Raw genomic sequence first — 27,281 nt, 5'->3', positions numbered from 1 at the left:
CTGTTCTCTTCTCTGTCCACATGCCTCTTTTCTTTATTCATCTTCATAACTGGAAATCGCGGTAGTAGCTTCTGACTTTATCAGCTGAATTTATCACTGAAAGAATTGCTCAATAGCTAATTAACATGACAAATTACTGCAATTTTTGCATTTATTCACATTCCACCTGAACATGCTATGTTAATTTACCATAACACAAGATGACAACTCACAATATTGGATATGCTTTATTTTCATCTACTCCCATTTTACCAAAACACTGCTGGACACTACAGAGAACACTTGTTCGGTTTGATTGGTGCTGGCAGATTCTTACCTTGGGTTGCAATGTAGTGACTTGGTCTCTGATATCCCTAAAACAGCAATATAAGTTGGTTTGAGTACCATATTACTAACAGACACGGGAAAATAAAAGCATAAGGGTGCTACAGAATTCTTATCTCTAGACAACGTTTTCAAAACAAACCAGTATTTAAGAGCAGCATGAAGCTCAAAACCTGAAAAACGGGTTAATACTGAAAAGGTTCGAATGACAACAGAAAAAATGGAAATAAGAACATCTGACTTGAACAGACATCATAGCGTACAGGAAGAAGTAGTCTAGATGGGACCGTTGGGCCTAAAAATTAGTTCTCTATTGACATTATCTCCCCAGCCGAATACATTGGGGTGCTTATTTAAAATTTAGTACAAATTGTCTTTGCCAGCAGATTATCTCAATAGTTGGTCTGTGTTCCCAACTCATCCAGTATGAAAAAAATACACACCTTTTGTCTTCTTCCAAACAGAGAATTACTATAAGGCCCAAAGAGGTATGTACCCGAGCCATAACTAATGGGGACACAGCTGGACACTGTGGTGTGTGCACAGAATCAAGGTCCTACTGCAGTGGAATCTTGTGCAAAGTATTTTGCGCTACTGCACAAAGTATGCATCAGTTATACTGGACATGATACACACAAGCATATACGCATACATATATATATATATAGCTAGATAACTCTACACGACTAAGCCTTTCCAGTTAGCTGGGTTTATGCCAATGCTAGCAGTACTGTTCAGCTTTAATCGTCTGCATAAAAACCACCAGACAGAGATTCTGCTCTTGAGGAAATCATTCAGAATATATTTTGACCAGTGCCAGCAACACTAGTTACAAAGAGGAAGGAAACTTTAGTATCGCTGGAGAAGACAATAAAGAATTTCGCAAAGTGCAAATAGTAAGGAAATATCACCAATTATTTTCTAGGTTACAGTTTTATTAGGCCACTTGATTCAAGTATGGCATTACAGGGTAGCACAAGTCCTTGGATTCCTGGTACTCACAAGATGCTACTACAGTGAAGGATTTCAACATACCCAAGGAGTTCATATCCTTTTCCAGGCTGCTTCATTATCCTGTCTAGAGTGCGAGCACCTTCCTCTGGGGCTTACGAAAAAACTTCTGAGTATCTTACTCTTGGCATTACAAGAGATCAAGATTGCATCAAATTACTAAGAAATTTCTCCTGGAGTTCTTAATATCAAGCCCCAGCTTCAAATAATGAAAGTGGAACCTACGCTACACTATTTTACACTCAGTAATGCTTTCCACAAGAAGGTAAAAGTTTTAACTTCTAGCTTTCCTGTCTGGTTATAATGAGATTCAATTTACTCCTAAATAAGAGAAACAATGTCCTCAAGGAACTGGAATTATTACAAATCTGGGAGAATTTTCTTGTTTAAGGCCCCAGGCAAAATATCACAGGCCTAGCACTTCACAGAGATTGCTGTGTGAAAATATCAAAATAACGAGACAGGGATATACCTGGAGCTAAATCTTTATAACCTGGAAACTCAAGAGGGTCTTAAATAATTTATCAACTACGAGTGGACAGGAAAAATTAGTAAGGTGCAACTATAAAGAAAAGTAATGCACGCCATGTATTGTACTAGCTCTTCCAGTATCTTTGGAATTACTTTGAATACAACAACTTGCTTATTCCTAAGGTGTTAATTGGATGAAAGTCATATTTTGTCAGTTAAAACACCTGGCAGAATTTGTTCAAATTTCCTGTTTGTATACAAATTTATAATTTAATTTGTATTTTAATGAAAGCATGGTATTTCAAACTTTAGAAGTTTTCTGCAGAAGTGAGCAAATTTCTACGATGCTAAAATATTTATATGTATATATATATATGTTTGCATTTATACTTTGTCATACCTAAATTAGCACCTTAAGACAAATGTCAGCTAAATATTGTTCGTCTAAATCGTTGTTAAAACCATCCCCACCACCAGCCATCATCCCTCCCTTTTTCTGACTACTTCACAGGTACGTTTTCAGACGACTACAGTACAGTATACTATCCAGCTTCGCACATATAAATGGGAAGGGGAAAAGAAAAGCTAGTGGCCAAAATAATCATCATTAAAAAAAAACCCCAAAGTGAACAGCAACTTCTGTTTAACAGACAGGTTCACCTGAGTTATTTAACACTATCTAACAATATTCAGAGCTATGTTAAAAGGCTAAATTATCTTTTCAAAACAGGTACAAAAAATATTCACACAAAAGGAAATTTTTTAAAGGAACAGATGAGACAAATTAGACGAGGCATGCATAGTTATCTATGATAAAAATAGAACAGGAAAGTGATTAATAACAATATCTATATTAAATATTTACAATAGGATGCTGTTATTCACATATAGTGGTACTTACATCCCTGTACAGCCAAATCTACAGCCCAAACCAAAGTCAGATGTGAAAGAAAGCACAACAATGTCAGTGAGTACTAGGACATAGAACAAGGAAAGTGTACATTTTGTTCTTAATAAAAGAAAGCTTTCAATAAATTTGTAGGCATAACATGCAATAGGTTCACATAGAGAAGCTGGCAAATTGAGAGGGAGAAATCTGTGCAATCCACTCACATCTATGTAGTTGGCATTAATGTAATCTGAAGATGGATCATCTTCAACGGGTTGCAAAATCACCCTGGAGTGGTCATCTGTAAAAACCAAGTGGTTACGGTGCCTTTCTGAAGCGTGATTTTTAAGCAAGACATTATGGTAAGTCGTCTAGAAAACCAAAACCACCTAGCATAAGCGCCTCACAATCTACAACCCTTAAACAGTCAGTATTTGTCAGAGGTCTCCAATTACTTCAAAAACATTCACTAAACTTCATTAAGTATAGCTGAAAGGTATCACACCGTTACACGCGATTAAAGAGACACAAAGAAACCAGGCCATTTGCTCAAAGTCCCTTTCAAAATCAGCTCCACTGATGGTAATCTAGAAAACCAGAAATCCTGATTACTGTTTCCTTACTGCTGACTCCAGCACGCTTAAGTTCATACTGAGACATCAAAAAAGTAAGTTAGCAATGGTTAGCGATGCACTTTGGATTTGATGAAGAGGTAACTCTGCCCGTTCAGGGAATTCTCCGATAGATTCATTCCTGCATGTTTGATGAGTTTTGTAAAACAGTAACAAACTGCATTATCCCCGGGGATGCATCTAAACTATTGAAACTTTAAGCCTAAAGACAAGAGACAAAACCCTCTGATTTTAGTCACATCTTTTAATCATCAGTTTTACACAACTGCTGTTCAGGTGTATCAGATATAAATCACATAAAGCAGAAAAGTTTTGAAGCTGTCAGATTTACCCGAAATGAATTATAACTGTAGAAGACTGCCACAGAATTAACATCCAAATGAGTGCTAGCTTGTCGCTGTTACACGCTTACCACAGCTTGCACAACAGAGATGCAAATGTGAAATTCAGCCCGAGTTATAAAAGGAAGAAAGTTGAACTGTGACGAACAAAAAACAAACAAACAAAAAAAAAATGCTGGAAAAGGCACTGTCCTCCTTCTCCGCCTGGGGTATTAAGCAGCTATGCCACCGGAGACTTGTAAAGAAAGAGAGCATGGCACGAGTAACACACAACTACGGCTACTGCTCAAACCAAGCACACTGATACTCACATGCTATAATGTTTCCATAGCGGTTCTTTGTTCTGTTTTGATCCTTCTTAGCGACATCCCAAGAAGCTGACTGCCCCTCAAAGAAACTCTATAAATAAAAATGTTCCGAAAGAAAACATTCTGACCATTAATTTATCTCCAAAAATAACAGTTTACAAGAACTGCCCTACCATAAAGTAAGCTCAGCTTTGCTCATCCGCTCTGGTCACCCAGACGGCACCATGGTATAGAAATATATCTAGAGAAGGAGGGAGGCTCTCTCCCTCTGACTGCTCTGGGTCGATGGGCAAGTCACTGAGGGACTTCAAATCCTGGAAACGCTGGAAGGCTAAACTTGCTTAGACATCCTTTGCTATGGAGGAACAACAGTCAGCCGAGGAAGCACAGGGAGGCCGGTCGCCCTTCTTACAAGACACCGTAACACACAGCCTGTTTACTACAGCATTACATTGCTTCCCTCGTATTGCTTAGTAAAATGGCCTTTCTTCCTACAGAGCCATCAAGAAGCGTCCTCTGCCAGTGTTTATTGTTCGTGTTGTTTTTCCTCATATCCCTCCCTCTAGCCACTAGCGGCAAAATTATTCTACATTTTTGAACACTTCTTAGGAGTCTGATCTCTCAGCAGCGATAGAAGCAGCTTTTAATCCTCCTCGGCTTTTTCTTCATTGCCCGTAGATATTTTACAGCTGTTGCAGGTCTACGCTATTCTTTCCTTCCAGATGTTCCCTTATCCTGACCTGGGTAAGTTACCTCCAGGAAGCACACAGTAGCCACGGAAACATAATGCACACTCAGAAGCCCAAGCCAGGGCAAAGGTGTCATGTATGGTAATAGAAGCAGCACTGAGTAGGAAAACACCTGATGTGGCATCAGGGACCGCCCTCCCCCCCAGCAGTGGTTGACACTTGGGTTTAGCCCTGAAGTTAGGCAGAGGATAACAAAGCATATTTAAGTAAAAGAGAGGAAAAGAGAATAATATTCATTTTAAAACCACACATTTATTTATTCCAGTTCTTACGTTACAGTAGAGACAGCTGCAGAAAGGAGAGAAGGTTGAAAACTGAGTCAGAAGAGATTACTTACTCAGAGAAAACTAATTTTAAACCTAACTGTATTGCATGCGACCTTGGCAGTACCATTGCCATCTTTACTGTTTGTCCTGCCTGATACTCTAATCCCAAAGAATCACAACAGATTCAGAGATCAGAAGCGAAATGAATCCGCACTCATCTTCTACCTCCAGCGCTGGGAATTTTTTTGCTTCCATTTTGACATTAAAGTTGTAAGTAGACATGCTCAGGCAGGTCTAATTAGAACTTCAAGAAGTTACTACCCTCAGCATGTCTTTACTGCTTCTCAGCTGGAGTTTAGTCCCAGTATTGCCCTACTAAGATGCTATAATAAATCATGAGAGTGCTTCCAGTCAGTGCTTCTCACAAAACCAGCCAGGTTAAATCTTCACTTTAACCTAATCCGGGAGATCTGCACCGAAGATGACTCAGAAAACTCACAGAACTAGTTACAACATTTCAACTAAGAAGCAGCGATGAAAGGGTGGAGATTTCTTACAATACGTGCAAAAAGATTCTTAAGCTCAGGAGGATACAGATAGTGTTTTTTTCCAGGCACTTTTAATGGCTCAAACCATGGGACTCCACTCACTATTTCACTTTTGGGTTACATATATAGGAATCTTACGCCTGCTTATCTTTATCTGTTTTTCACTTAAAACCATGACGTGTAGTTGTATCCTTTTGCAATGCAATGCAAACAACAGGCTGCCCCTTTCAAAGGGATTTTTTCCTAGCAAAAACCCACCACTGAAGATCTCACCTCATACTCCTCTTTAAATCCATAGCTGTCAGAGGTCTTCATTAGGTTAATATGCTGCAGCAGATCAGCCACCCTGATGGCCGGGTGCAGCTGCCCAGTCTGGTAGGGGGATTCCGTGCCTTCGCAGAGGTAACGAGGGACATCCAGGAGCCGGCTGGACTCTGCTGTTGCACTGTGATTTTCATCTGTATTCACAAGAAATCAATGCGTTAGGTACCTGCGGGGCAACAACACCTGCTGCTATACATATCAACATCTATTTTCAACCTCTTCCTTCAAAAATACATCTAATTTCTGAGAACGCAAACCACTTACTCTCCAGCACATAAATACTGTGAAGTACATAAAGGAATTTAACTGCAAACACATACAAAAGTTTGCAATCTTTCATCCTGCAATAAAGATGTCTGAAAGGCGTTTTATTGGAAACTACCAAACTTTATGACATTAATGGACTTGGAAACTCCAGCCTCTATCACCCAGAGTAACTTTTTAAATGGCTAATACGTATCAACAGCAATACTACACCTGAAACAATAAATTAGAATAACTCTGCAGTAGTATCAGCACATCATTTGTCCAAAGCCAGCAAACAGTAAATTGAGATCCCAGTAAAAAAGAGAAGCAATTATGCTACCGCTTCAGAACACTACCTCCATTTGGGTAGATGAATCAGCGCTTCAGAATGGTCATTTTAACTCGGGTCTTTTAGTAGAGAAATGAAACTGTTGAGTGTGCTGAGTTCAGCCGCAGTTTTTTGCTTGGTATAAACAAAGAAATCTCCTCTAATGCCCTACGTTACACCAATTCTCTTATCAAAACCAAATGTCAAAGCTGTGTGAAGTGATCACATTTCGTCAATCCCTTCTGTGAAGTATTTTTTTTTTAAATTAGCCATCAGCAGTTCAAATTAATTCAGAGAGGAAGAAAAATTCTAATTGAAACCCATTTGGAAAGCAGCTACCGAAATGGGAAATGGGTAGCCAACCACTCCAACATTTCTTTGAAATCAGTTTACTAATTTCCTTGCAAAGAATCCAGATTAGGAAGTAAAACACCCTAGGGAAAAAACTGAACACCCCAAGGGTTGGATTTTCTACAATTCCACCAAAATGAAAACCCCGTTAATGCCTTCTGAAACGAGATCTCCTAGTAAGAAACCCGATTCTTTGAACTGTCACACAAGTTGCTAATTTCAGTACATTTATGCCTCACTAAATTGCTTAATAATGAGTGACATGCAGTAGTCATTTTTTATTGTAGTGTTACCCATATTAAATCATACCCATTTCAAACCACCTCAGGATTTGCAGTTCTCCCCATTCCTCGCAATATACTTACCAGTAATAGGCACTTTAACCCATTGAAGCAGCAAAAAACAATGAGTGAACAGAACATAAGAAATTTATTTCAGGACTATATTAGTTAGAAAATGACTAAAAGAAAATGACATTAGAAGTTGTTAAAGCTTCACAATAGGTAACAAAGAAAGCCATTTTAAAAATATAAGGGCCACATTATTATGCCATCAATGTAATGATAGGGACTTGAGAAAAGCAAAATTGTCATACTAACAGTGCTAATGTACACAGAATGGAGACTAGCATTAATAACCTATACATGAAGAAAAAGAAACCTAGTACAGCTACAAAGTAATAAGAGCTTCATATAAAATAACATGTTCTATAATTTAGAGGCCGTAAATTTTTGCTCATCCCTAAATAAAACAGAGGAAAACTGTTTTGTGATACTGGGCCAAGCAAACGCTACATGGAGATGGAGTAGGCCAAATGATCTAGTTCCAAAGAAACAACCTTTCAGGTAAGCCAAGCCCTTCTACATGGCATGCCCAAAAGCTTGTCTACTTCTCTCTGCTATTTCCATCCGTGCAATGAAAAATATTACCTCTTCCAACTAGCATTGCTCTGCTTATACCAGGAGAGTATCATAGAATCCCGGGTTGGAAGGGACCTCAAGGATCACCTGGTGTAACCTTTCTAGGTGAGAACATAGTCTAGACAAGATGGCCCAGCCTCCTGTTCAGCTGAGTCTTAGAAGTGTCCAATGTAGCGGAGTCAACCACTCCCCTGGGGAGATCATTCCAATGGTTGACTGTTCTCATTGTGAAAAATTTCCCTCTCATGTCCAATCGGCATCTCACCAAGATCAAGCCCAAAACACCATTACCAGTAGATGGAAATGCAGACAGGAACTATTAAACTGCTCTTCAATTAATCCCTTGTCCTCACTGTTCACAACTGCCCGTGTCTGTGTCTGCCACAATGTAGTGGCAACACATTGACCTTTGGAATATGCTTATAGCCTAAATGAGCTACTAAGAATAGCTGGACAAGTATCACTAGGTAGTAACTATGTAGCTTCTAAGTGCCTGAAATGAAGCTAAAGGATACAAGATGATCTTAAAAGAATTTCAGGAAAAGACTAATTTCCTGTAAGTCCATTGATCTAATTTTGGGAAGTAGTCAGAATTACTGAGTCTACCCCTTTGCTCTTTCAGGCAACGGTGCTATTTCACCACCTCATAAACTTCTTGAACCACCTGGTTAGGTTTCCTTGGGCACAAAGCGGAAGGCTCCAGCATCTAACTGCTCTGATGTTTATAAACTTGCTAAGACACTACCGTAGTCAAGAGAATGGCATTTGCAGCATTATCAAAAGGAAATGGGCAGAATATGGCTCGATAAATCTCCCACCTGCTGAGTATACACCAGCTCGACAAAGACCAAAGACTACTCACAAATAGTGATTTGCTGTCAGTCTCAGAGGACACTTTACATGAAGATCTGCAAAGGCTCCTCCTGGGTATACACTCTGTCCATATTTTTACCCACAACTTGCATAATGGGATAGAAAATACCCTGAGAGTATGGGCAGAGGGCACTGAGCAGCAAGGCACCACAAGCACTTCACAAGTACAGGATCAGATTTCAAAGTTATCTTGATTATTTGGGAGACAATGCAAAAGTCAACAAAGTGAATTAAACAGCGAATGCAATATACTGTGTGTAGGAAAGGAAAGTCAAATATATAACTATAAAATGGATTAACAGACTGGGTAATGATAACTGGGATTTTAGCAGGTAACTTAAGTCAGCAACACGAGTGCAATAAAAAGGACAAAATACAGTTCAGGTAGCAGGAACACTACAAGCAGGGCATGGGGGTACCTATTCCACTCAGCTTGGCATTTAGACTTCTCCTAAGAACTGTACCTGATCTGGCGCACCACAATTTAGAAACTCGACCTACGAGTCAGGAAGTGTTCAGAGGAAAAGAATGATAGCAAGTTTAGAACTAAACAGCAGCTACCAGACAAAGAGTGAAACAACCGGCTTTAACTCAACTAGAAGAGAGACAGCTGAGGGCACATGAGCCTTTCAAGGGCTTTTTTAAAAGGGCAGGAATGTGTCCGTTCTCCATATTTTCTATGAGTCTCTCAAAAGGAAATGGCCCAATTCACAGCAATGAGGATGTACTCTAGATTAGTCTAGTTAGGAAAAACTAGGACTGAGCATTAATACTACTCAGTAGTAACACACAGTTAGTAGTCACTAATACTCAGAAAATTGAGCTTTGGGTCCCAAATAATACTAACATGGATCTGAATTTTATTTAGGAGGAGCGAGGCACTGGAACATGCCGCTGCAAAAGTAAAATTCTCTTCACCACAGATTTTAAAAATACAATAGATGATCAACTGCCAGAAACAGTCTATACTATAGGTATAACGTCCCATATCAAAACGGAGGAGGGATTAAATTGTATACAGGTCCCTTTAAGCTTTACCTCTAGAAATCTAACTTTCAACCTCACTTTATATTCATACATACTTCCTGATATTTGCCTTGTATCTTAAAATAACCTCAGCAACTGACTGAAACTCAATACTGCACATTGTGTTTATCAAACCAAGAACTTGGGTACAAATTACACTTTTAAAACCTCTAAAACGCGCATTCAGTGTTAGATAAGACACAGAAATAAGCAGCCTGGACACTCCCAACATCTGTTTTTCTTTTTAAAGTAAGTACAAAGTTGAAAAACTTAATAGTTAAGGCCAATTGAAAAATGTAATTAATATAGCCATACAAGAATATTTGTACAGAACCTACAAAGCTGTTTGTTCTTGGGCATTTCAGCAGTTCTTCCCTTTTCTATCTTTGTTTTCATTCTTGCTACTTACTTAGAAAATCAAGCTTTGGGTACCAAATAATACTAAGATGGATCTGAATTTTATTTTTATGTAGCTCTTAAGAGAGTTCTAGTTTCACATATTGGTTCGTTTGAACTCAGTTTGAAGGCTTTGGGGAGAAAAGTTTTAGTATTTTCCATTTACCTATTTCCTCATTTCCTCTTCAGTTGGTACTGACTAGGAATACTTCTAAATGAGAACACAAAATAATTTTTCTTCTAAAAGCAGTGACAGTTTAATTCTGAACTGATAAACTGAGTGTCGAGTTATTTTCGGACAACAGCATAGCTATCTGTTACATAAAACAAGCTGTTTCAATGTTCAACCATGCACGGAGACAAAACTCATGCAGGAATGGATAATGAAGGACTAGGGTCCTCACCTAACACAGCTGTCGGCACAAGTGGATCATTGGGCACTGTAGGAAAACAAAGCTCATGAAGAAATACATTACCCTCAATTTGTGTATTTTTTAAGAGTAAAAACAATACACTTCAGAATATAACCAAGTGATAACCCCATTAATTTTGTTACAAAGAGAAAAACAGGATGAATACACAGTTCCAGAAAGCATCCTGAATAAAAGAGAAATGAAAGGCAGTGATTTTGGACTTAGAAATGTAATGATAAAGGCAAAGAGATTCTTACTGAAATGAAATAAAGAAGACATTACATGCAATTTAGTTTTTGAAAGGGCTCCTCCTTCACTATTGTTCTTTTGCTTCACAATAAAGGTTCACTTTCATAGAACCAACTCCTTTCTTTTAAACCCATCCTCTCATGTAATACTTGAATAGCTCATCTCAAAATAAAATGGTATTTCTTTAAAGCTTTCCAGGTAATTTAAAAAATGATATACATATTTACAGTTAATAGCTTTTTTTTATATGCAATGCCAAAGATATTGCTCTTAATGAATACAGGAAAATCACAGATACACAGATGCAGATGCTTGAATAGAATTCATAGAATTTTATCACTTGTTATCACAACTAGAACCATGCAGAGACAAATGCGCTGTTTCGGACAGAAATGGCAGAATCCAGAATTTGGTTTTGCTCCAACCTGGAACAAAAATTTAAAATATCAACAGCTCTGTGACAAAATTGAGCTCTGGTTCTCAAGCAATCTGCCTAACAGTTTGTAGCACAGCAGAAAACCCCAGAAACTTGGAAGGTTCTTTGCCTCAGCACAGACACTGGTCAGGAGAACTGAATCTTCCAGTACCCCAAAAAATCATACACCTAGGTTGCTGGAAAACAGTGATGCCAAACTTCTTTGGCAACCAACCAGGACAGCTGTGGTGGCTGGGGCTCACGGGCTCTTGGAGTCATGTCAGTTCATCCAGAAGGCTGCCCAAGTGCCTGGCAGCCCTGGCTCACTAATAGCTACGCAGGTTCCTGATGGATAGTTTGCTTGGGATCCACCATAACAGCCCAAATCGAACTGTCTTTGCAAACCTGCCTCCACAAATTTCAATGCCAATAAGACATGAAACTTCGGAGAATTTTCAAGCAGTTCCAGCCAAAACTGTGTGGAAAAACTCACAGGCTGATACTAAACTCCCATTTATAATTGGTTATGAGACACTTAAAATGGTAAGCACTCTGCAGTTTGGTAAGCTTCAATAAACTGAGCAATAAACCCTCCTCCAAAATCCATTTCCCTTACAACAATCAGGAAAGAACTTAAGAGCCTTAAGGGATGCATTTTGCTCAAGCACGGTAAGCAGTATGGGAGGCAGGAGAAGGGAAATGGAGTGCTGTTCCGAAAAGATGGCAATTCAGAAGCAGCTCACGCTGCTCAGATCTGTTTAAAGCCAAGCCACAACTCCATGTGGCCGTGAGGTCAGGATCTTGCCAGCTCCGTGGCAGAAGTGCGTCCCTTCAGTAACTTATACACTAGGTTTGAGGTATTCAGTGTTTGCCAGTGGAGTATCTTGCTTTTGTGCAAGGCATGGTGCAGATGCTGGGAGGCAGGCGTGCTGGACAGTGGTAGCTATAAACCCAGACACTTAACAGTCAGAAACCCAAATTGCCAAACTTTGTCAAAACCAGACAGTTGGCAAGTCTACAAAACAGGAATACAAATATAGACCAAATTTGCAGATATATTAACAAGCTTGTTCCTAAACTTCACAAACAGCAATGAAAATTGTCGATGTTTCCTTCTGTTATAACATCCTTACTGCCAAAAGAAAGAAATTAATTTGGACGTTATATTATTATTCATTACAGACATGGTGTTACGCAGTGATATTTAACATGTTGGTATTAAACATCCTCACGAGGGAAAATCAATTTCAGATTTTAATTGAGATATTCTAGAATTTTAATATTTTCCCTAGAACAAGTATCAACGCATACTGAAAGTACATGTAAATATTTAAATAATTGGCCACATACCAATAAGGAAAACATAGAAAAATCCCTACTCAACCTTTGGATTTACCAGCGTTCCCAGAAAACCTGGAGCTTACAACAATTTTCCTTAAAAAGTAGAATTGTTTTGCATGCTTCTGTATTCACCTACACTCCAGAGTATCTATCAGTGTTGTACTTACATCTGGGGCTGAAGTTATGAGAGTCCATAAATGTGATCGAAAGGGGATCCTCTGCATGCAGGGTGCTCTGGTCAGCGTAACTCCTATCCATCGCATTCACCATGTGCGTCATCTCCTGGCGGGTGGTCCCCATGGCATCCTTGCGCTTCTTCGCAAGTTTGCTGCCCAGCCAAAAAAAAAAACCCAAACCACCTTAATATTTGATGAACCTTGATGTCTACAGTAGTCATTATCTACAATCCTGAGTAACTGAAAAGTTTGGCTGATTTTCATGTGTACAACTTTTCCAGCATGAAATTGATAAAACTCGGCACCCTGCTATGAAAGACTTGCGACCGTGTGTTTTCTGTACACACACAAATGCTGTAATGGAAGTGCTAACTTCTGTACCCTGGTAATATTTTTTTTTCCTGCGGAGTAATTACACTAATATAAACAAATTAGAGAATATAATTACATTTTAACTGAAATGATAAATAAGAAGCATCTGTGCATGCAGTTTTATCAACCAACTCCATTTAAATCTGTGTTTTGATTTTATAAATGGATAATTCATTCCCCTTGCTTGAAGAAATCATTTAACCTTCTAAATTACTTTGTTAGTCAAAAGCCCTATGAAATAACAAAAGAAACATAATTATTCAATATGGATTCATATTACCTTTTATATTAAAAGTTGTTCTTCCCATTCAGTACACAAGATACAATATGATACCACAGTTTGTTCCTTAACACTGAACTTTGGTTCTTTAAAAACCAAACAGTTCCCCCCTCTCACCGCTCCACCCTTTCATGCAGTTTAGGAACATTTTGACATTAACAATCTTATACTCCGAATGCCTCACAGTTAAACAGCAACCTAATCTACGACTAAACCCCCCAAGTTAACAGCCAATGCCCTTAAAGTGCACACTTCAGAAATATCTCTCAATTCTTTCCTTTTGATGAAGAACTGGAAGAGATTTTCACTGTCTCCAGAAGCCAGACGGAAGCAGACGATACATTTTAACTATCACTTAGAGCCTACTACTCTTAAAGCATATATCTCAAGTAGTAGGAAGTACGCGGAGCAGGATGAATCGCACCCTGGTTCTGCAGGAACCTGTGACAGACATTAGACTGTTCTGAAATTTCCCTGTTTTCATCTGAAGCTGTGACTGCAATACAACAGATAGCCAACCTGTGTATTTGGATAAATCTGACACCACATGGGAGAGACACAGGCACCACTGAAAATACTGGGTTCTTGAAAATGTACGTTTAAAACTCAGCTTAGCTTCACAAGCTTTTTCTGCATAAAGTATCACCGAATATCCTGTTAACTGTTAGACGGTGCTTATCTTACATTTCTCTGGCTAAAAGGACCGCTCGCTCTTCCTCTATTCTCCGGTAACTTTTAATACTCTCTGCTGCACTCTAACAGCAGATGAAAAGAATATTAGTGTAAATGATCCATCAATTTACCTGTTCAGTCCTGGGAACACCCACCAAAAAGGGCCTAAACCGCTCTCCAGGGCAGGGAGCCCTTCATGTTTTTGCGTATTTAAGAACATGTTAGAGGATTGTTTCCTAAGTTAATAGTCTGGGTTCACAATAAGGGACCACAAAATCAGATACAGAAGGACAAAGCACTCCTGAGAATAACAAAGATTCTTTCGCCAGTCAGACTCATCTCCTCATTTTGTGTGTGGTCGCCCTGACCCTTTTCTTTTACCCATTTACACACAGACTAGTTGGAAAGCCGCTACTCAGTAACCCTCTCACTACAAAAATCCCAAAGGTGGTCTCAAAACCTGTCATTTTTTCATCAAAACCCACGCGGTGTACATGAGGATTCTGTGTGTATCAGTTGTTCAGTGAAAACTAAAAAAACAGTGACAGCTGGATGCCCTCCCCTAAAATGCTTTCATTTTATACATTTACTCCACGCATTCCTACTTACTTAAGAAAAGCTGGTTTAAATGATAGTCTGGTCGAACAAATGAAGCCCATCAGAACTTGTAGAAGAGTAACTGCTTGAGCTTTATAACTGGTTCCCAGGACTATCAAAGCTTACACAAAACTGGCATTTCTAGTTCAGACTGTTTTTTTTAAGTTTCAAAGCCTTTCAGATAGTCTCTGTACACTGAAGATTGCCTTTTTCTACCACCACCTCAAAAACGGAACAAAAAGACTATTACATCTCATCTCTTGACTATATTAAGCCCTTCTTTGAAGCATCCCTTTGTAACAAAACTTGCTAGCTATGCGAAATGAATCAACAGCTATTAAGGCTTTCAAGCTATTAGCTTATTACAGTAGCTACTTTCTAATTCTTACGCTCTGCTTCAACTCCTAAAAAAACCCCATGGTGTTGTAGCACCGCAACCCAAAGCTGCTGGGAAATGGGAAGACAGCTTTACTGTTCAACAGCTCCCTTGGGGTTTGACATCTTTTTCCTTTCCTTTTTTCCTTCCCTCACCAGGCTAAGGCCCATGCAATCCAGGCTTCAGGAGAGCTAAGCAAATCGTTAGGTTAAAGTACTTGAGGCTGACAGAAAATGTAAATGATTCTTGTTATCTGCTAAAGGATCCAGTTGGGTGAACCTGCCCAACTGGAGGTGCGTGTTTCGGTGGGAGCTGGAAGGGGAAAGTGCTCCATCATAGGATGAAACTGTGCGGTTAATTATCTTGAGCTGAAGCAATTGTTATTTAACAAGGAAATTATAATTTGTCACAGTGAAGCGGAGAATGGCAGTTAGCTAAGCTAGCTTAGGGTTTTTTTTTTTTTATTTTTAAGTTTGTTTAAAGAAGTCAACTAATCTGCCTAAAAAGGTGGAAGAGCATCATTACCAGAAATCACTGGTTCATCAAAGCACTTGAGTGCATTCTTAGATCCCCTCTAAAGTCAAGAGCTTTATGCATTTACTTAAAATTAAGAATGTGTCTAACTGCTTTGCTCAATCACAGCCAAGACCGCTGCAGCCCTCACAGACACTCGTTTGGTCAACATGTATAAAAAAAGTCAATTTTGCTTCAATGAAGCAAAACTTTATGCAAAACAGTGTCATGAAGTAAGATCCGCACTTTAAAATATGTATGCAAAGCACCTTACGAGCAACAGATGCAGACCACTTCACAAAAAATATTTCTGTAAAAAAAAAAAAAAAAAAAAAAAGGTTGGTACCACAGAGGCAGACGTGTTGCTCTGCCACAGGCAGGGCACAGACCTATTTATAAAGGTCTGGCATCTGCCTACGATCTGCGTAGGAAAAGTGGTGCACAGGATCACTGCTGAACTGATATGCTAAGGAAGAACAATCTGTGATTTACAAGCACAGTTCTCTAGCTCGGAAACAGGAAAAGAGGTTTTTTCCTTAGTGTGATGTGTCGCTGTGAATCATAATGCAAATTAAATTATGATTACAATAAATCAAAATGATAGTTATGGGAAAAACTGTAGCAAAAAGCAGAAGTCTCAATATACAGTCAGAAATACAATATCCCTTTAAAAAAAACAGGGTAAGAATAACAGGAACAATGATACAAGTAATTTTTCAAACCTGAGAATAAAGAAAGGTATCTATCAATAAAGCTTTAGGAAAATTATAGAGACTGGTTTTCTTTTTTAAAAAGGGATACTGCATCTTTAAAACACGTAAAATAGTAAGTCACCCGTATTCTACTTACAGATAGTAGGAGTAAGAATAGTAGCTCCTCCTGGCAAGCAAATCACAGACAGTGGAAAAAGAGAAGCAATGGTGAATGAAAAGCGTGACTCTGTCACATTCAATAAAGCAGAGAAATGTGCGTTTAAAAAAAAATTGAAAAATTTATGTTTCTTTGGTTAGCATTTCAACTTGCTCATGCACAAACTAGCCTTACTTTGCCATGCAATCGAAAAAAAAAATACACTAGCATAGAAAAATGATTTGTTTTTTAGAAAGATCACTTGAGAAAATTACATGCTGAGATTTCATTTATTGCCAAAAAATTTGAAAATTAAATGGATTGTGTATTTTCAACATGCAGTTCAGCATAATATAATGATTACCACCTAGATGTCATGACAAATGAACAGCTGTGTACAAATCTTGTGCAGTATATATGCTTTTCAAGTTTCGGTTACAAAAACTAAAGATCGCATTAACAAATACATTTAATCAGATAACAAATTTCATGTCATTCATTTTAACATCTTTATCGGTACACAGGTGTATACATATATGTTTGTATGCATACTATATATGTAGCTATATGAGTACACACATTGTAAAGGATACACATTTACAACAGGTATGTGTGTACTGACATATATACCACACATTTCCTGAATGCAAACATATGTTTTCTATTTTAAAATCTTACAATCGGAAATGCTGATGTAGTCATGCTAAGCATTAAAAATATGGAAGGTAAACAAATGGAAGGAAATGAAGGACATTTGGAAATAGTCCAACAATGACTTAGAAAATAAAAATGGCATTGCTTGTTAAAGATGCAGTATCCCTTTTCTTAGCTGGTTTGATTACTCCAGTAAAACTCTGTAAGAGCTGTTAAGAGCTTCATTCGGGAAAACTTCAAACCAATTTGTACAAAATGATCAGGCAAAGCCTAAAACATCTCAAGCTCATGAACAAAACTGCTTAGTACTCTGTTTTTCAATAAAATGTAATGCTGCATTTAATCAGATTGAGATAGCGATGGCTGCGCATACGACTTAGTAAACCAATGAAAATGCAGAAACCATTTTTTTTATTGACTTTTCCGTGTAATAAGCTGTGGTCAATTCAGGTACCAAAAGGGATACTACATAATGGATCACTGAATATGTACACTACAGAGGATGATTCAAATGGATTGGTTTTCAGTCCCGCCACAACTAAGTGAAGTGTGTTTATGTACGTGTGAATGTGTCAGGGTTTTTACAGCTGTTCCTGGCTCCGTTATATGAATTGCCCTGACTCACTAGCTGGACTGAATCAGCTCTGGTATACAAAGGTTTTCTATGCTTTTGGTAAGAGACCTTGACTAAAGCTGGTATTAAAATACCCCCACCCACTTTCCCTAAGGGGGTGGGGGGACACACGGGTATGGCACACCTATAACATACGCGCTAGACAACCAATTAAACTCTCACGATGAAAAATTGCCAAACATTAAAGATTCATTAAACAGGTTAATTTCTCACCTACTTTGAATACAAAATAGCACAGGAGTTTAGAAATGCTATGTGCTTTAGAATGATGATCAAGTATCATTCCTAAGAGGGTACTGCCTTCACAGGTTCAGAGAAGGGAAGGGGGGAAAAGGGGAAATTTAAAAATATCGTTTCATGGACATAATTAACTTACTTTCATCAAACAATTCAACAGTGAAAGTATGAGTCTAAAAGGACTCTGAATGCAAGAGGTAAAAAAGACAGGAAAAATGAACACACTGAATTTTAAGCCCCCCCTTTTTTTTGTTACCTGCAAAACTAGTCAATCCCATCTGGAAATGACTGACGTTATATAGTGGTAGACAGTCTCTCTCCCTCTCTCTCTCTCTCACACACACACACGCACACACACACAGAGTCTGCTATTAAATATAAGGGGACCGCTGCCAGACGCACTGAGAAGATGATGCTCCCCAGCACATACCTCGCAATAAAGCTAAAAAAAAGATATTTCTTCCTGAAAGCTGAAAAACAATTTTCTGTTTGCTTTTCAAAAGATGTGTAAATAAAGAAAACTGGCTGACTGTATGTCTTTCTTGCGTATGATGAGTTGGACCTTTTGCATATGTGTTAATTCTCAACCACAGAGGTAAACAACAGAGAAAAGTAAAAGCACTTTTGGGAAAAATCACATATGTAGCTAACTAACACAGAACACTATAAGCATACCTAATGTTTCTAATGCAGACGTTTCTTCTCCAAGTTATATATCTCCAGGGATAATTGTAAAGAGGCAATAAATTAAAAAAATCTAATGCAAACCAGTAATTATAACATATAGAATGATCTTAGGCACAATTTAAATTTTTTTCTTAATCTTTAAAAAGAATAGCAAGCTGTATTTCAGAGGAACATTCGCAACATTTACAAATACACTTTTCATTAAGACTTCTGTATAAGGTAAAGGAACGCAATGCACGTGCCACGGGAAGAGAAAGCTCTTGTTCTACCCAAAAGAAATCAGCTTGTGCCCTGCAAAGGGGACCTGCCAGGGAGGGGGGGCACAGGGGGAGAGGAATTCGTTTCGATGCTCTAACTACGACTTTATATAGAGCCATATTATGAACTTTTATGCCAGGTTAGAAAGAGTTGCGACCACTGGGAAATCGAGACTTTTAAAAACTGACCAAGCACTAGGGTAGCACAATTTCCTCTAGGAAGGAGCGTTTGGATGCGGATTTAGCATTGTGCAATGCCAGAAGATGGCGATATTGCTTACTGTCTAAGAAAGCACTAACACAATTAAAATTCATTCAAATTAATACACTTTTAAACAATTTCATGCACTAAGGACTCACTAGATAATTTTACAGTGGTGTGGTATGACTTGTAAGAAAAAACTCCAGGTTTACAAGAGCATAAATAGAGGTATAAAATTACATTATTTTGCAAGTTGGATAACGTACAGATACAAATAACTCATTAGAGCTGCATATAGAAAATCAAATTCATTAGGTGATTACAACATGAAAAGTGCAGTGAGCTTTTTTGTTGCTTAAAAAAAAACACCTCCATGAATTTCAATTCCGCCCATTTTAATATTCTGTACATTACATTGGCTGCAACTTAAACCAACTTGGAAATCAGTAAGTATGAGAAAATACATAGCTATTGGATCCCAAATATAAAGTAATCCTTGCTTTAAATCCATCATAAGACTCACAGCAAAAATAACAGGAAACACAAAACTCATCCAAAAGCTGATGTGAGCTACTGGTCCTAAAACTTTCTTTTTTTTAATTACCTGTAAAAAATATCTATTTATTTTTTGTTGTTTGTAATGGAGAAAAAAAAAAAGAGGGATCATCACAGATCATTTTCTTACCTTTTTTTGACGATCAATATGACAACAAGGAGAAGCAGGATGAATACCAGAATTCCAGCACTTATTCCTGCTATTTTCACCACTCGATCTGTTTGCTTAGCCGGATCTGGAATCACCTCAGGTTCTTCTGTTGCTGCTGCTAAACGAATCAAAAAAGAAGTTGCTTAAATGTGTAAGAACTAGAGACATGAAAATCATCATTGGTGATCATTTCCAAATTCGTGTGTGTGTTAATGCAGTAGCCAAAAATACAGATATGCGCACCATGTGTTTATACACCCACACATATGTATAGATACACTGTAAGTTTCAATCTATATGCCATACACATTTGCAACACCAAGTATATGACTATATATGTGAGGCACATATATATATATGCCATTTCATGTGTACAGAAGTGCATACGTATGTGGCTTTTCAAACAAGTTACTGCATTACAAAGCAGAAGTATGTTTTCAAAGAGACAATCTATCAACTAAATCACCATTACTTCCTTCGCTGTTATTTTTTCAGATATTAAATATGGGCTATTTAACATGGACTAGTGAGACTACATAACTCACAAACAGTAAATTAAACTCTCTTCTCCAAACTGCAGCTGGCCCCCTAAACTCTAGGCCTTCTCTCCTTCCCCCAGTTTCAGTCCACCTTTGTATATTAATTCACCTTACAGCACCTGGCCCGAGATCTGCGTCCTACTGGGAATTTTGATTCTCTAAATAAGGCCATCCACAAAGCCAAGCTTAAAGTCAGCAGTAATTTTATTTCCGTTTATAGGCCCGGGGCGGGGGGGAAATCGCTGTTCTACACAGAGATGAAACCACTCCGTAACACAGCTGAGTGGGCTGAGGCCACAGGTTAGAGCGGAGAGGAAAACAGAATATATATGAAAGCACACAGCCATTCAGTCTGCACCTCTTTGCATCACAGCCTGGCGCACAAAGGATCGGGAACATGGGGCTTTTCAGCCTGGCAAAACCATAAAAAAAAATATAAATAGGATTCAGCCAGGGGTAAAATCCCATGAGGTGCCCACTTGTAAAATGGGAAACGGCTCTTCAGTTCTCCAGTTCTTACTGAGTCAGTGGCTCAGCACTTTGCCTTTCCCCTGCTCACAGGCGTGGATGATGCTTTCTTCAACATGCGCTTGCCTCCTCTCCCTCTGACCCTTCTTCTCTCTCTCGCTCGCCACCCGGCACGCAGCAGATGCCACTTCACCTCTCCCCCCTCGCAGCAGCCGCACGTGGGGCAGTTACATGCTGTTGGTATCATCGTGCCTATATCATCACACAGAAAGTGTCCTTTACTCTGGAACTAGGATGCTTCTCAACAGACCACCGAAACAAGCAGAACAAAAAACGAGGTGAAGTCACGCCAGAGAAAGAGTACCGCTCCTCTGAAAATCTGCTCCATAGGCCAGTGTCGTCAGTACCAGGGATAATTGGTATCTCATACTTTCTGGTTTTAACCATGTTACTCAGACCATTTCTATCTGGGTTCCGTGTGCTGGAACCCATATAATGTTTTGAGGGAAGGATCACGCTGCTGTTTAAAATCACTATGACTTTTGTAACCTCCATCTAAGCAGCATCTGAACCACTTACTAACAACTTACCCTCAGAACAACTTTCTGAGTTAGGAACGTGCTCTGTTCCAGACATCCAGACGAGAACTACGCAGACAGTGAGAGATCTGGCAGTGCTTTAATCATAAAACTTAATCATCATCATAAGACTTCATCATCATAATCATGTCTCTCCCCTACAGCTTGAACTCCTGTCTGCTGAGAAATACAAAATGCTTCTTCCTTTGTGTAAATACATGCCTGCGAGCATGCTTGCATACATAACCTGCCTGGACTCACTACCACATATTTTGTTTGTATTATGTGTGTTGTTGAGGTGTCTAGGGGTAAGAGTTGGCATCAAGTCAGTGGTGTGTGTACATGTAGCTGCGTACACACAGCACATACACACACACACAAGCTAGAATTAACGCCGGATACGTATGGTGCTGTCTCACAGAGAAAACGAGGGGGATCACTTTTGAGGTGGAACTAGAAGAAGATGTTTGAGATTCCCAATGCTTAAAATGAATCAACTCCCAGTTTATTATTACCTGGGCTGGATAGGACAAACACGAATGAACACTTGATAAGCAGTAGAACCAAAAGGCCAATCAGTAGAGTCAAAAGACCAATCAAAGCTCAAATATAAATGGCTTTATATGTCAATGGGAAAAACCTCATGTTTGCTGTATGGGCTACTGAGAAAGAGCAAGGAAGGGTAGAGAGGGGAGAACCAGTGGAGTGGCATAGTCACTGTGTCTGGAATCGCCATGAGAACAATGTGAGTGCAGCTGGGAAGCTCTGACCTAGCAAAGTTACGAACTACTCAAGCTGCAAAATAACTAAGGCTTGAGCAAGAGGTTTAGTTGTGTGGATGGAGATGTTAAGGCCAGGTCTTCGAGAGATTTCAAAATATGAATCACAAGGATTGGATGTGACCTGAAGACACACTTCAAAAGTTGAAGGCTCAAAAATACATCCAAAAGTACAGGCTTTGAGCCTTGATCAGGATGGTGGTATTTTCACAGGAGTATTAGCGAGAGATGAGAGAGTAGAGAGGAAAGAATGAGATACCTGTCTCACACTTCCCTGGAGAAAGATAGAACCTTTATTGCTTGCTAGAGCAAGCTGCAATATAGGTGCTTCTCAGAGTCATGTTTAAAATTACTGCTTGGCCACTCACCATGTTATTTCATTCAGCAGAGTTACCTTAGAGAAACAACTATACGCTTCTCAGAAAATCTGCAGGGAAGGTTACTGAGGGAGTTTGCTTATTTGCGTAACTCAGGTGGTGGTGTTTTATTATATACTCTGTAAGAAATGATTGAGTTTGGATCATCAGTAACTGTTCAAAATGCAGCGCTCTGTCCAAGTTTTTAGAACAACAGTACAAAGCCAGGAGGATATCAACTGCTTGTCCACTCATTCTGGTTTCCTTACACTAAGGGGTTTCAAGTAAGAGGCAGCAACTCATTCCATGAACTTTAACGCTGCTTACCAGATAAAGCTGGAACCCACTAGAAATGTACCAGAGAGTCCTAAATTAGTGGAGGAAAATTATATTGAATAGTCATAGACTAAGCAAGCGTATAACCACTGGTTGAGCCTCCTATACCCAAAATGCTAAAATCTATGGGCAAAACGCTACCCTCCTCCCCAGAAGGGAAAAATTGCTTTTGACTTACATGAAGCCAGGATTACTAGATGTATGTTTCCAGTAACAGATAATACATGCATTCTCTAGACTAAATATTACATTTGGGGACTATGTGAAAGCAATTATAGATATAAATCACACTGTAATCTTTTATTTATGTGTATGCGCATTGTATGCAATAAAGTATATTATTTTGAGGAAGCCATTGAATGTAGCATAAATCATTTAATGAAACTTATGAATTTGAAAGTATTTCCTATTACTTGTGTTTTAATTTTGATACTTCAAAGTGTATTATAATAAGCATGTGTGAGCTTACACATACACAACCAAAGGAAAAAACCATAGAAAACTTGTGCCTGTGTGTTAAACTTATGTGCCTAAATCAGCATCTGCCGGTTGCTGATTGCACAAGGACTACAGAAGCAAGAGAAATTCTGCTTACTCTGAGGACTCTCTGTCCTCTAGACTACAAGACCGTCAGGATTTTTCTTTCTCTGAAGTGGCTCTTCTAGAAGCTGAACTGCTAGTTTTGCCAAACAAAGCAACTCAATTAACCAAGGCTTCGCCAAGGGCAAATCTTGCCTAACTAACCCAGTGGCCTCCTATGATGGAGCAACTATAACAGTGGACAAAGGAGCAACTACTGATGTCATCTATATGGACTTCTATAAGCCTTTGACATGGTCCTCCACGACATCCTTCTCTCTAAATTAGAGAGATACAGTAGTTAAAAATGGAATTATTTGGTAATTGAAGTTAACTATTGTATATTTCTAAACAAGGTAAAAATGGTTGACAACTAAATTCTAAGTTATAAAAACACCTGCTTTACTAATTCCTAGCATTCCTTTTTAATAACCTAGTCCTGCAACCCTTTCTTGTACCTTGAATGGCAGACTGTATGAAAAGGTAATTTACCAATTTCAAAACACCTTTGCATGGTAACAGAATGATGATTATATGAAAATAGGCTCTCTAATGGCTACCAATTCCCTTGGCCAGCCTTACTCCAATAGACCTTAAATTGTTAATTTTTACAGTATCCTTATTTACTATATTTTTCACAATTTGAGCCTGTAAGCCTAAGAAGAGATATTCCTACAGTTAGTAGGAATTAACTAGTGCAAAGTCATCTTGCATAAAATTTGCAAGAAGCATTTCTGATCTGAAACAGAGAGTTAACTATTTTCCTCCCCTCCCCCCCCCAAGAATAGCTGCCTACACAGAAGATTTCTGAGCTAGACTGGTAGGAGAACACTGGATTTTGCAACTTATCCACTCGCCTTTCTTCTGAACTAACGAACAGTAACAGCAATCATCTCCCACAGTCCCATTCACAAAGTTCATAAAATAACTTGATCCAGTGACTCTGGCTCTGCACACTGCCAACAATAGTCACCATATACGAAGTAGTTTTCCTTGGTTTTATAGATACTTAAAGACAATAATCAATCAGTTGACTTCCATGATCAATGGTATGAAGTTCAACTGTGAACAGCACTAAATTAGAGTAGGATTGCTAACACTCTCAGGGACAGTAAAATTGTAAATAGTTGGTGAGGTAGAGCCCATCTTATTCTCACAATTTCCTGTTATACTTAATACTTCTGATTTTTTTAATCTTGTTTTTAATCAAATACACCTAAAAATCCAACACCCACTTCTAAAATTGAGTGTTATGTGTAATATTCATACTTAATTCTTAAAGTATGCTGTGGCATAAGGAATCCAGTCACGGCACATATTGCTTTCCTGTCTTCTCTTTCCTTCTGTGGCTCAGAATTTACACACAGCCTTGCAAAATTGTCAGAGAATTTATGAGACTCAGCACAAAATCTATTCACCTATACCTTCCTAAGAAGATGGTGTTGGAATCAGGATAATGATATTCTCCTTGCTCATCCAAACAAGATTATTCAAGCAGAAAATTCTGGTAGGATTTTGCAGGGCTGCTTGTAAGGTACCACTCAGAGAACAGCCAGCCTCCTAAAAGACAGCTTTTAAATCAGATGTTTTGAACAAGATTTTATACGTAACCTTCTCACCATACCATTTGACTCTCTTAACATTCACGGCATTTTATGCTGGGTCTCCTTCATGTGAGCGAGGGAAGAAACTCTGTTTTATGCATGATTAAAGCTGCTGTTTTATTACACGCATTTTCTTTGAATGTTAATTTCTGTTTGTGGCACATCTTTGAATTCTCACAAATTGGCGTTATTGCTGCATAGCTTGATATTCAAAATAGCTCTGCTCGAGATAATCTGTTCCGCACCTTTGTTATGTGGCATTCAAAAACTTTTAATTAAAACCAGGAATGATGTCTGAATGAGTTCAGCGCAGTAACATCAGGATAACAGCAGATGAAACTGGAGTTTCAGCCAGCTCTGGCGATGTCGGTCTACCACCTGAGAAAAGGGCCCATCGGATTCTCTGGTGAATATTTTGTTTCATATTGGTCTGCCTTGTGTTTTAATCATCTGTCCAGAAAGACCATTCTGTCTCCATTAGTTTTGTTTTGTTACTGCTTTGCTAGAATGATAATCATTGCGCAATTAAGGAAATTTTTAGAAGTCTGAAAGTTAATTAATAAATTCAAGTTCAGAGAGAGAAGATCCATAACCCCTTTTAGCTTAATTACGTTAAAAAAAGAGAAAAAGTCTCAGATTATTCTATTTGATAAAAACATTGCATGTGCTTTTGCAGAGCTGGGGGAGATGGGATGTGCAACTTATTCCAGCAGACTATGCAGACGATTTGTGAGGTCCTACAGGTTTCCTCACGTGAGTCAGTTTGGTACAGCTGGAGATACATTTTACTGGGAAAGGAATCCCCACAATTCTCCCTTCTCCGTATCTTCCAAAGAGCTTCTCTTTTGGAATACAGCTTCTGGGAGATGAAGGCATGCCAGAAATTCACTAGAGTTTGGGTACAGCTAAGCTGTTGCTTCCAGGACTCTTAAATTACAGCTTTGTAGGGTAGCATTATTAAAAAGAAAATTTGTATTTGATTATGAACGTGATTCCCCGAGCTGTGCTTTGAAGTGTCAGGTTCATCCCTGTCACCATGGTAACCAGGGTCCACGGCCGCCCCAAGGAAAAGAGCTTAACAGGCTCTGCCAGTGAAAAGGGCGATGCCTGGCACCACCAGCCTCTTCTCTGCACCCAACTTGAAAGAGGAGGGTAGTGAGGCGATGCTTAGATAAAACCTGCTGCCTCACTTTGTGTTGCATCATCCTTCTCCCTATATGCATCCCTTGCCAGGGGAATGGGGGAGATGCTACAGAAGCTACCAGCTACGCCTAGCAGAGGGGGTCCTCCAGGCCCCAAAGCTTTGTGATATTATAAATTAACTCCTCGTATGAAAAAAAATTAGATACCACTGTCCTCTACGTAAAAGGTCACTGCTGCAGAAACAGACTGAGACACTGTTTCACGGGCCCCGATGGCTCCTTCTGAAAGAGCTTTTTGATCCCTCTCAAAGGATGGCTTACGTACAAAAGTGAAATAAATACAGCTTCAGGCTAACCTCTAGTCAGGTTTGGGATTGTATAAGACGCTGTAGAAGTTAAGCACAGAAAGTCCTACAGGTGGCTCTGCATACAAATATGGGGCCAGGTAAACAGGTGACCACCTGCTTACACAACCTGCTTCCAGATAATGCAGAAAAATATCGTGAGCTTATGTTACTGTATGCTTTTTGAATGCTGAACATGCAGCTTATAAATATTTATATGCATTTTAATTAATTAAACAAACTAGCACAGCGTATCAGTGCTACCTGGAAATTCCAGTATATTATACACATTTGTATACAAAAGACTGGTTCGTGACTGGTACTGTTAAGCCCTCACAAGTGTAGACATATCTTGTTTCACTAAGTCATATATAATAAAAAAAAAAATAAATCAATCTTTACTACTCTCCAGGATTTTTGATCAGTCCATTGACTGGTACTACTTTGGTAGGAAACTACAAGGAAAACAGAATCAGATGAACCAAGTGTCTGCTGCTACTAGGGACTGAAACTAAAATTAATGAGGACTTACTCCTGCAATGTTCCACTGAGAAGCAATTTAAATCCACAATGACTGCTGTGAAAACAGTAATGTCCATGAATTTATAACCAATTATGAAAGAGTTGACCTTAAAAGATTCAGAAGCATCGAGTGAAGAAAGTGCTGAATCCGTTTGCCTCGCTAACTGTGAAACCTTGGGCACGTGCCGATGAACAGAGCCAAAGCAGGTACAGCCCCGAGGAGACTATGTTCCAGCAGGACTCTGCCCTGCTGGCCACCCATCACACTGCAAGAGCGGATTAGCACCTTCAACACATTTCTACCACATCTGCCACGAAGACGTGCTCCTTGTACATGTACTTTGGAGGCACTTTATACTGTCTTTCAAAATGCTGCAAGCATAGGATTCGCTTATAGGGAA

General features: G+C 38.9%; 1 protein-coding gene across 1 annotated transcript in view; it reads right to left on the bottom strand.

Moving 5' to 3' along the window:
* Positions 1–27,281, bottom strand: part of PTPRK (protein tyrosine phosphatase receptor type K) — a 384,122-nt gene that overhangs the window by 16,606 nt on the left and 340,235 nt on the right. The window contains exons 14-24 of the mRNA XM_009644374.2: positions 19,613–19,751; positions 18,457–18,498; positions 16,257–16,286; positions 12,589–12,749; positions 10,408–10,443; positions 7,154–7,165; positions 5,813–5,997; positions 3,980–4,067; positions 2,920–2,996; positions 2,708–2,725; positions 317–353 (exon numbers count right to left, since the gene is read on the bottom strand). Coding sequence (XP_009642669.2) covers positions 317–353; positions 2,708–2,725; positions 2,920–2,996; positions 3,980–4,067; positions 5,813–5,997; positions 7,154–7,165; positions 10,408–10,443; positions 12,589–12,749; positions 16,257–16,286; positions 18,457–18,498; positions 19,613–19,751 — 825 coding nt within the window. The remainder of the gene's footprint in view (positions 1–316; positions 354–2,707; positions 2,726–2,919; positions 2,997–3,979; positions 4,068–5,812; positions 5,998–7,153; positions 7,166–10,407; positions 10,444–12,588; positions 12,750–16,256; positions 16,287–18,456; positions 18,499–19,612; positions 19,752–27,281) is intronic.

Source organism: Egretta garzetta, unplaced genomic scaffold, assembly GCF_000687185.1.
Source record: "Egretta garzetta isolate BGI_Z169 unplaced genomic scaffold, ASM68718v1 scaffold397, whole genome shotgun sequence".
In the NCBI taxonomy this organism is placed as follows: domain Eukaryota; kingdom Metazoa; phylum Chordata; class Aves; order Pelecaniformes; family Ardeidae; genus Egretta; species Egretta garzetta.
Note: the sequence above shows the minus strand (reverse complement) of the source record. Positions and strands in the feature narration are given on the sequence as shown.